This window comes from Lolium rigidum, chromosome 1 (assembly GCF_022539505.1).
Source record: "Lolium rigidum isolate FL_2022 chromosome 1, APGP_CSIRO_Lrig_0.1, whole genome shotgun sequence".
Taxonomy (NCBI): domain Eukaryota; kingdom Viridiplantae; phylum Streptophyta; class Magnoliopsida; order Poales; family Poaceae; genus Lolium; species Lolium rigidum.
The window spans coordinates 46,612,199-46,622,293 of NC_061508.1; the positions used below are offsets into that span (position 1 = coordinate 46,612,199).

Here is a 10,095-nt window from a genome sequence, read left to right on the forward strand (position 1 = left end):
TGAACTGTCGCTCCGATAGCTCGTGGCCTCCAGATCTAAGCTATCGCCGCGTGCCCTGCATCCATGATGACTCATGTCATCACGTGGAGCGAACCGTCGCATATTAGTTGATCATGCGCAGAGATCGATGAATTACTGCGCGGCATGCTCCGTTTTCTGTGCAAACCGTGTGGTCAAATCGACCACCGTGGTCGCGTGTGTCGGTCAGCATTCTGACGCGGGACCACCATCGTTTTGTCCCATCAGCTGTGCTGGGCAGAGGTCGGGTGCATAGTGATGTCATACATGATGTCAGCTACACCAAGATCCTTTATCAAATCCTCCAGCATGAGCAGATAGATCATAACCTGAGCCGAGTAGCTCCTCGGATGTAACAACACGAGGCTATGCACGGCTACAAGTACCTGACCATAGCATCGGGGGCAACTCCCGTCGGGAGGACTAGGATTGGTCGCGCACCCGATAGAAACAATGGCACCATTTATCTATTGCATTGACTTCGCCTGCATTGTCGACTCTTGGATTCCTACAACCCCATCAGTTGCAACCTACATAACATCAAGTACGGAGTCAATATCTCCTCGACTGCCTAGACCACATCCGCAACAAAAAAGTATCTCGCTGTCGCGTCTACAACCTGAAGATAAGACCTGCAAATCTAATCTACATGCCTGGCAACCGCCCTGCTGTGCTCTACTAGTTGATTTCCATGTTGATAGCATGACGAAAATCCCGAAGGACGCGTTGGGTACCACAATTTCGGGTGGAGTTTGACTCAGTAAGGCCTCTACGACACGAGTTTAACTAACCATCATTTACCGGGTTTGAGTCCAAGGACTCGAGTCTGAGGTAGGTTAACGTTTTTTTTGCTAGCCGGTCTTGATACGTCGATAGCACTTGGCACGTTAAACCATCATCCCTATGACTATTGAGCTCTTCGAGGCAAGCAAGACACCGACCTAATGATGTTCCGAGTCTGTAGCTTCACTCAACATGATCGTCGATTGCTATTACTCCCTCCGGTCCATATTAATGGACCCAACTTTGTCTAGATACACATGCATCTAGTCTAAACACTTAACAAGATGCATTGGAATGTAGACAAAGCGGAGTTCATTAATATGGACCGGAGGGAGTAGATAAAACTGACATGATAACTTGGTGGGTTAGTGGTTTCACCTGTCGAAGTTGTGGACTACTATGGCATGATTAGGATTCAAGGCTTGGAGTCCCCACCCGAGTCTAAGACCCGACCAGGCACTAGGGGGCTACTGACGTGGGCGTGAACCGACAGGTACCCTACTTCAGCATACCTAGTATGGTTCAAATTAGAGGCCCACATAAAGGTTGCAAAGCCCAAAAAAACATTGGAACTCGAAGCCCAGGAACCTTGCATGTGACACAAGAACTATATCATACAAGGAAAACCTAACATGTAACCGACCCAGAGTTCAGAGATCTAGCCGCTTTTATAAGGGCTATGAGGGATCGACATGGAGGAAAACTCGTAACCTAGAGAGAGCACCATAGCCATCACAGCGACATTGTTACCTCGATCATCATCCATTAATAACAGACAAGCAACACGTAGGGTTTTCGCTCCAGGGACCTGAAGCTAGGTAAATCGTGTCATGTGTCTTGTTTGCACGCCGACAAAACCACCAGCATGCTCTCTTTCCTAAAACCCCAATCCATAATCCATGGCCATTGTCGTGGTAGTCCCACGTCAACTGGGTTAAACAAAGCACCCTCAACTTGAGAATGGTCCATTTGTTTTCTATTATGGTTATTACTATAATTAAAAATAGTCAAACAAACAATCTCATCTTTATTGGCCATTTGTTTTTTGACGATATTATTACCGATATATCTTCCACGTGTATATTTGTATAGAAAAATGTGGTCAAGTATTTGTGTTGAAAACCATGTTAATTCAGTATTATGTTGAAATGTAGCCACACAAATGGGCTTGTTACCTTCCTCAGGATATTAAAACTGCAGTTTCAAACTTCGTCATTTGGGTCTTTAGATAAGTGACACATATATGCGGGAATTTGGATCAATTTTGGTAGAGTGGAAAATAAAACACCTGGGAAGGTAATCGTAGATCCAGCTCTACACTTTCATAGGACCATCTTATTCTTAGTGGCCAATGGTAAGCACATGCTACTTAAGAACAAAATGCAATACATTGCAGAGTCAAAAACCTAAACACCGGACATGCATTTCCTTGAAACCAGCATAACCACAAAACGAGACATGGTTCGCGCTCGTAGCTGCCTAGCTAACTATCGCCAACGTCTAAACTTACCGCGAATGTCTAAAATTAGCAGAGCCTCACAGCATAAATACTCTACCCATGCGTTCTTGGAAGATTGAGCATCCGGCAGATATCAGAGCAGGCAAACGGTCGGTTGCTTGCTCTGATATCGCCCAATAATAATTGCGGCATCGTTCTTCGGCGTACATATAAAAGTGCGCACCAATGGCTGCCTCCTCCAACATGATCGTCGCCGTCGTTGTCCCCCTCTACTTCGTTGCCGTGACGGCCGGTGCCAAGGCGTCAACTGCCCCCGCGCCGGCGCCTTCGTCCGGCAGCTTCTTCCAGGAGACGTGCGAAAGCGCCGGCCTGAACGCGGTCCTGTGCGTAGAACCGCTGTCGTCGGACACGGCGGCGCAGTCGCCGGCTGAGACAAGCAGGTTCGCCCGCGCGCTCGTGCTGCAGGCGAAGCAGAACGCCTCCGAGACGGCGGCGCACCTCCCCCGCCCGTACGACTCCGAGAGCCTCGACAGCAAGCCCGTCGAGCTCCAGCGGTGCTTCCAGGGCTGCAAGAAGAGGTATGTACGTATCAAACATGTCAAAAGAAACACCGATCATGTCTAATGGCCAGATGTATTAGTGTGTAAATGTTTTAATTGTTGCCATCATTGCTAGGTACGAAGCGGCGGTGGCCTATCTCGGCGACGCGGCGGTGGCGCTGGAGAAGGGCAAGTTCGACGACGCGAAGCTGCTGCTGGGGACCGTGCAGGCGCAGGTGAAGCTGTGCCAGAGGGGGTGCCAGGCCGTGCCGCCGCAGTGGGAGCTCATCGAGCGCAACCGCAAAGTCCAAAGCCTATGCAACGTTGCCACAGCCGTCGCGCGGATGCTCCCGCGGCACTGAAAACTGCCTGCCATGTGCTAGCCGTCCATCTCTACATGTACGGGGTGTGGTCGGTTCTGTTTCGATCCATCCATCCATGGATCTTGGCAGTTTGATGTGATTCCACCTATAAATACATACATCTTCCTTCATGGGCTGATTTTTGCGTGTGGTAAATATTTACGAGTTGCCTGGCTGAATTTTCTTTAAAAAAAACGAGGCAAACGCTTTGCCTATTTCATTCATTAAGAGTTTTAGAGTACAACCCAAGCCAAGCAGCCGAGCTTGCAAACAAAGCGAAATACAAAACATGCTCACATGGCAAAATGGATCTCAAATGTTTCACGCCCGCGCGATCCCTCAAAGGGAAGAATTTCACTTAATACTCACCAAAATCTCAATTGGCATAGAGGAAAAGTTCCTAAAAACTCTTGCATTTCTCTTTGCTGGAATTGCGAACTCTCTAAAGTTTTAATCATGCATGTGGTGAGCCTTCTTCTGTACGATTTTACTGAGTCCAGCAACCTCTGCATTTTCTCCAACTAAATAATCTCTTTCCATCCATTTCGGAAAAAAATCTCTCTCCTACTTCTCTATGTAATTTTGCCAAAAAAGATGTTCCTTTTATCATGTTAGATGTGTTGGCAGCAAGGAAAGTATGGATGTATTTATCGAAACTTGTTCACTCAATTAAAATTTGTTGTGGCCTAGGCAGTTGAGCATAGGCACTTGTATGTGCTTTTTTTTTTTTTAATCTATTCCTGTTTTATGCATAGGTAGTGCCGACAAATGTTCATTTCATGGTCATTGCATACCGGAGGAAGATGAGCTTCATGGCGCAAAGCGGGGGTACCGGGAGGTTGTGTCGGATGGTAACCTGCATGAGGCATGGTGACGAAGGTCATCGACGAAATCCACAAGTGAATCGGGGAGGTGCTATAGCGTGGTTGCAGATCGACGACGAGGTATCCGGCAATAATGGCGCCACTCCGATAACAGCAGCGACACAACGTTACTGGACGTCATGTATCGCTGATTCGCTGACCTCGAGCTTCATTGTCTCTTGTCAGTGGCTGTGTCGGTGTTGTAATAAACACGAAAAGCAATAATGAAGGACGAAAAGAAAATCACAGGGAGAGTTACAAGATTTAACGTGGAAACCCTCTAAAATATAGAGGGGAAAAATCACGAACGCTAGCCAACAAAACTTCACTATATATGGAGTGTTCACAAACGACGTGGGTTATCGATATCTTATAAAAGGGAGTACATGGCACACCGTTTCTGTATAATTTATGGTGTGCATATTCAGAGACATTGTACATGGAATTTTATGTATGACCATGCGTAAGACTAGTTATAATGGGTGTAAGATAGGTAGTAACATAATAAAACATGCAATCCTAACTAAGCATTTTTACGACATGGCAAGTTATTAATTGAAAAAAAGATTGTGGTAACTAGCTATGTTACCATGGAATCACACATTCCTAGACAACATCATTCTTCAACCTAATAAATATAACTTTACATGACATCACATATATGTTGCTAACAAATCTTTTTTGTGACAACCTAACACATATGTAGGTTACTAAGTGAGACCCATCACACATGCCGGCCCCATGCACACCCACACAAGCAGACGATTTGAGAAACCGTGTTGACCAAAAACAAAAGCACCACAAAGTTTTTTTTTTTTTTGAATTTTCACCGGGGGAACGAATCCCCTCCTGAATATATTTCAAAGTTGCCTATGAGACTTTTCAGCCTCTACAAGATAGGTTCAAATGAATAGAATACAAGGAGATTACAAAAGAGGGGAAGAAAAAGGAAAACACACACACCCCAACAAAACACAAGAACGGGGAGAAGAAAAGGCCACCGTGCAAACCCTTGGGGACGGTTGATCGAAGAGAAGACTCATCGCGACCCAAGGTCAGCGTCACAAGGAAGAGCTCGGCGGACACGGCGGCCTGGACCCAACGGCGACACTGCACCATCGACGTAATCGAATGGCAGCGCGCATCCGAGACCACACTACGCACCGACACCACATGTGTCGAGGGCCGGTGTGGCCGAAAGGTCGCGCGCAGCTAAGACGACGCAACGATGCATGTGTGCCACCGGATGGAGCCGAAGGGCATGGAGCATCCACACCGCACGTAGGGGTTGCCGTTGTAGTCGAAAGACATAGCACCACCGAGGGCAACCCCAACCCCACTGGGTCCGATATACCCGAAGGGTAGGTCAGCCGAGAGCACGCACATAGACCACCCGCACCGAACATGCCACAGAGCTCCGACAAGAACCTGAAACCAGAGCCTAGCAACCGGCAAGAAGAAGCCACCACCACCACTGCTACGGCTCACCTCACATCGGAGAAGAGACCGCACGTACAGATGGCTGCCATCTGCATCACCATGGGGCACATAGCGTCCGCTGCCACTAATGACAAGACAGGGGGGCTCAACAACCACCCACGACGGCTCCCCGGGTGGGGAGCGCGTCACCACAAAGTTACACACTGAACCACAATTAGCTTTCCATGCGGTACAAACCGTTTCCCATCTCTTACAAACTGATAGCCAGATCTAGCAAAAGTAGCCGTCTGATCCACACAAACACAACACTACTCACCTCACTCTTATTCTGCTACATCTCTCTCTGCTTTGTCTGCATGTGAGTATGTGACAACTCCACTAATAACCATAATTAATCTCCGGTAGTGACTATACCAATATCTATATACTGCGTATTCAATATGTCTATAGGTGTGATAGTAAGTAATAAGTTTGATCGATCAGTACTTGAGTCCACTTGTGAACGGCACGCCGGTCTGTGGCAGCCAGTTGTCCCCGAGCACCATGTTGTTGACTGTGAAGTTGCCGGCGTCAGCAACGTCACCAAGGACGTGGTATCCCGGCCAGCTTACCCGACGGCCGGTGTCTGCGCCGGGCCCGGAGTTGTTAAACTCGGCATAGTAGAGCGTGTCGAGCGCAAAGTCCCCGGACCACGGCATCCACCCGGTGCCGTCGACCAGCCCCCCAAGGTACGACTCCATGATCACGGTGCGCGAGTAGTTCTTCCACGGCCGGCCGAGGTAGGTGCGTGTGTCGTAGACGGCGTTGGCGGCGAGCTCGGGGGACGGGAGGAGCGTGCAGCCCTGGATTGAGGTCCCCGTGTTCTGGTCCGGGTTGGTGCGGCCCTGCGCCGTGATGGTGTTGCTCTGGCCCTGCATGGGGAGCCGGGAGTAGAAGGTGCAGTCCTGGAACACTACGGCGGCGTTGCCGAACACGTAGTCTACAGTGCCGTGCACCTCGCAGCCCCGGTAGAACTGGCGGAGGGAGTGCGTGTAGAGCGTGTCCTGGTACGCCTCGAAGCTGCAGCTGTAGAACGTCGACAGGTCCGCGCTCGACCGGAGCGCCACCGCCTGGTGCTTCGCCGGGCCGGCCGTGTTCCGGAACGTCATGTTCATCGCCACGAACCCTTGCCCTTGTACAGCTGCGCAATGCGGACGATCAAAATAAGCAAGTTATATCTAGTAGATGAAATTTGCAAGTTGACGACTTGTTTTTTCATCCTTCGTCCACTTTTACGACCGATCTGCTTGAAAATTCATGAAATGATTGACCTTACAAAATAGATAGCACGAAACTGATAAAACTCCAGTTTTATATTTCACCTAAGGTGCGCAATGCGGAGTATATGTTAATAAAGTCATCGTCGTGTGCATGTTTGCTATCTAGAAGCAATTAGATGTGGATGGTGATGTGACAAGAGACAAAATTGGAGATCGAAGGCGTGGAGGAACTCACTCATTCACTCTCTTGCCAACACATGCGTAATGGTGTCATGGGACCAAATTAAAGCGAATTTTGTTAGGTTTCATCCTCCCTCTCCACTACCATTTCATAATTTGTCTAGATGGAAGTGCAAGCTCTCAAATGGCCACTAGTTTCCAGCAAAGCTCTGATGTTTGGTCCATATCAATTAACATCACTCATAAGAACTAATCATCTTATCAACACACACACGCGAACACATACACATACACAATTTATCTTACACTAAATGTAGTGGAGTATTATTTGATTTTCTTCATAAAGTATTAAAAATGTACCTCATTGATCGTATGATAGTTGTTGTAGCTTGTAGTTAGAATATCCGAAGGCTCTGTTTCTAGGCTGACTTGGAAAATCTATTCCTAAATCAGCACTGTTATTAGTTGATTCTTTGTTCAAAAAAATGGTCTGATTCTGTCCCTGTTAAAAAAGAGTTGATTCTGTCTCTAATGGTAAGTGAGTAGCTTGTGTTGTAGAATAACTTTGTAACCTTATGTTTGAAACTTTGCAACTTGATAGTTGCAAACTTCTGTGCCTAAATTGTACAAAACTTGTTTGTACATTAGACTTTGCAACGTGTACCTTGGACAACTTATAGAATTAATAATAAATCCGGGACAACATATAATAAATGTTGAATAATTACTCTAATCCATCATTACGAAAGAAAACATTAGGATGCAATGTTTGGTTCATGGAAAGGTGTATTTACAGCATGACAGACCAATAACGCGTTATTTGTACTCTTCCAAAATTAAAAATAATAATATTGTTGAAATTAGTGGAGCTTCAAAGACGATTTCTTATTTCTTTTGGGTGTGACTAGGAATTAACTTAATTTTTAGTAAGGCGATGCCATATAATTTTATTGCAATTTATGTTACAACTCATAGTTAACACTAATCACGAAACAATTAATTTACGATCCGGTATAGTTCTCTAAGTTCCAACCCTTGTTGCATCTCATCTCAGCTCTCATGTGCAGCTGAAAAAATCACGATGCAACCGAGTGGCCTTATGACTTGACTAAGAATTGAGCTATGACTAACAAAACCAAAAAAAATTATGTTCTTTTATTGCTCATGCAACCGACAAAGCTGTTCATAGTGGTATGTATCATGTAGTAGTATCATGCATATGATACTACTACATGATACTATCGTTGTAATGGTATCATAGTCATGCTATATTTATTGTTTTTTAGAATCTTAATGTAAATTTGTGTACAAGATTTGTTTAGCATTAACTTTTCTCGTTGTTTGCGCTATGATACTGTATCTACCTATGTTACTCTAATCTCCTCTCTTCTCCTTAATTAGCTGCCACATCAACATTTTTGTGGGACCAATATGCATGATACTAGCTATGACACTAGCACTATGGCTAGCCTAAGTCACATATGAAAACCAACCGATTATAGTATAGAGATTTGTGCAAGTATTAAGTTATGAAAAATCTTCTTTGGCAAGCTAATAACCGACTTTAAAATAATGTCAACCAAGAAATATGCACTCTCGGTGACCTAGAAACTAGATTGTGTCCTTTATGCATTTCATTGTAAACTTACCAACGGTGGCTGAGTGGAAGGTCGTCCAGCCGTCGACAACGCTCCGATTGCCGGTGATCACCGTCTGCCCGATCCCATCGCCGATCATCATCACGTACTTCATTTTCTTGGACACCACCACGTTCTCCTCGTACACGCCCCCCAGCACGTATATCACGTAGTACCCGGTGCTGCCGTTGAGGTTGGTGGGCGCGGCGGCCAGGGCGTCGCCGACAGAGGTGTAGTTACCGGCGCCGCCCTGCTGGTCCACGGTCACTGCTCTGTTCACCGTCACCGTCCCTTGGGGCCCCTCGATCGCCATCCGCCGGACCATCTCCTCATCACTCGCGTCGAACAGCCCTCTCCTCACGTGCGCTGGCGGCTTCTTGTGGCCATGGTGCGGCGTCTTTCTGGGCGCCTTCGCCGTGGGCACCCACGCCCTGGTAAATAGCGACAGCGAGAGGCTGTACAGCTTGGTGCCGTTGGCGATCGGAGACGCGAGGCCGCCGCCGCGGTCGGACCACGCTCCCGACGCGGCCTGGAGGAGGCCGTCCAGGCAGGTCTCCTGGTTGGTCAGGATGGCCGAGAGCAGCGTGTGCACGTCGTCGGCCTGCGGGTCCAGCAGCGTCTCCGTGCTCTTGAGCGCCGCGCCCGTGGCGGAGAGGAAGTCGACGTTGAACCCGGCTAGCAGCTTGCAGTCCTGCAGCGCGCCCACCGCGCTGCGGGAGAGGTGGCGGTGGCGGGAGAGGTAGCGGTCGACGAGGCCGACGAACTTGTTGGCGCTGGCCAGCGACTTGGCGACAGAGAAGCGGCCGTAGGTGTAGAGGTCGCTCGTGCCGTGCGGCGGCAGCACGGTCCGGCAGAAGGTAGGGTCCGTCGTGGCGTTGCACGCGGTCGACGGCGACACCGGCGTGGACGGTGGCGCGTCGTCGGAGAGCGAGAGAACCAGCAAGGATAGCAGCAGGACGGCGGAGAGAGCGCTGTCACAGTAGAGTGCCATGGTGCAAGCTGAACTGTGTGTTTTGTGAGTGTGGTAGAGTGATCGATGAGCGAAGTGATCAGTGGCCATTTTATAGGCGGCGATGGGAGGAGCTTCATGGCGATCTTCATGAGAGAACAAATTGATTTATGGTCAAGAAACTGACAGCTGATTAATTAGGAATTTAGGATGAGCTTTTGATGAGCTCGAGTGAGCTGCGTCTCGAGAAAAACGCGTGTGGCAAGTGGGCACGAATGTGCGTGTAGGCCAAGCACCCTCGATCTGGACGCACATGTTTGGATAGAAGACAAGCAGGCATTAATCGGTTGTTTGGGTTGGTTTGGTCGGATTCAAATGTCCATCTCTCGCGGTCTCGCCGTTGCTCTTTTGGTCAATGTTCAACGACTTGGGTTGACCTAACTCTCTCTTATTATCAAAATTTGGCACCGCTTGCATCGAGCTGGACGCACATCGTGTGGTCAACTTGGCACCACCAGAAAATTGTGCCTAGTAAGTACGGTTTGTAGTTACCAGAAAATTGTGCCTAGTAAGAGCATGTCTAACAGGCCCCGTAAAAAATCCGTC

The 10,095-nt window shown here is 48.0% G+C and overlaps 1 protein-coding gene across 1 annotated transcript; it reads right to left on the minus strand.

The window, feature by feature from the left end:
• Positions 1-5,666: 5,666 nt before the first annotated feature.
• LOC124672453 (probable pectinesterase/pectinesterase inhibitor 41) lies at positions 5,667-9,531 on the minus strand. The gene is made up of 2 exons (XM_047208679.1): positions 8,553-9,531; positions 5,667-6,644 (listed from the first exon to the last, which is right to left on the minus strand). The coding sequence occupies exons 1-2, from the start codon at positions 9,529-9,531 to the stop codon at positions 5,944-5,946; spliced, it is 1,680 nt and encodes a 559-aa protein (XP_047064635.1). The 3' UTR covers positions 5,667-5,943.
• Positions 9,532-10,095: the final 564 nt, after the last annotated feature.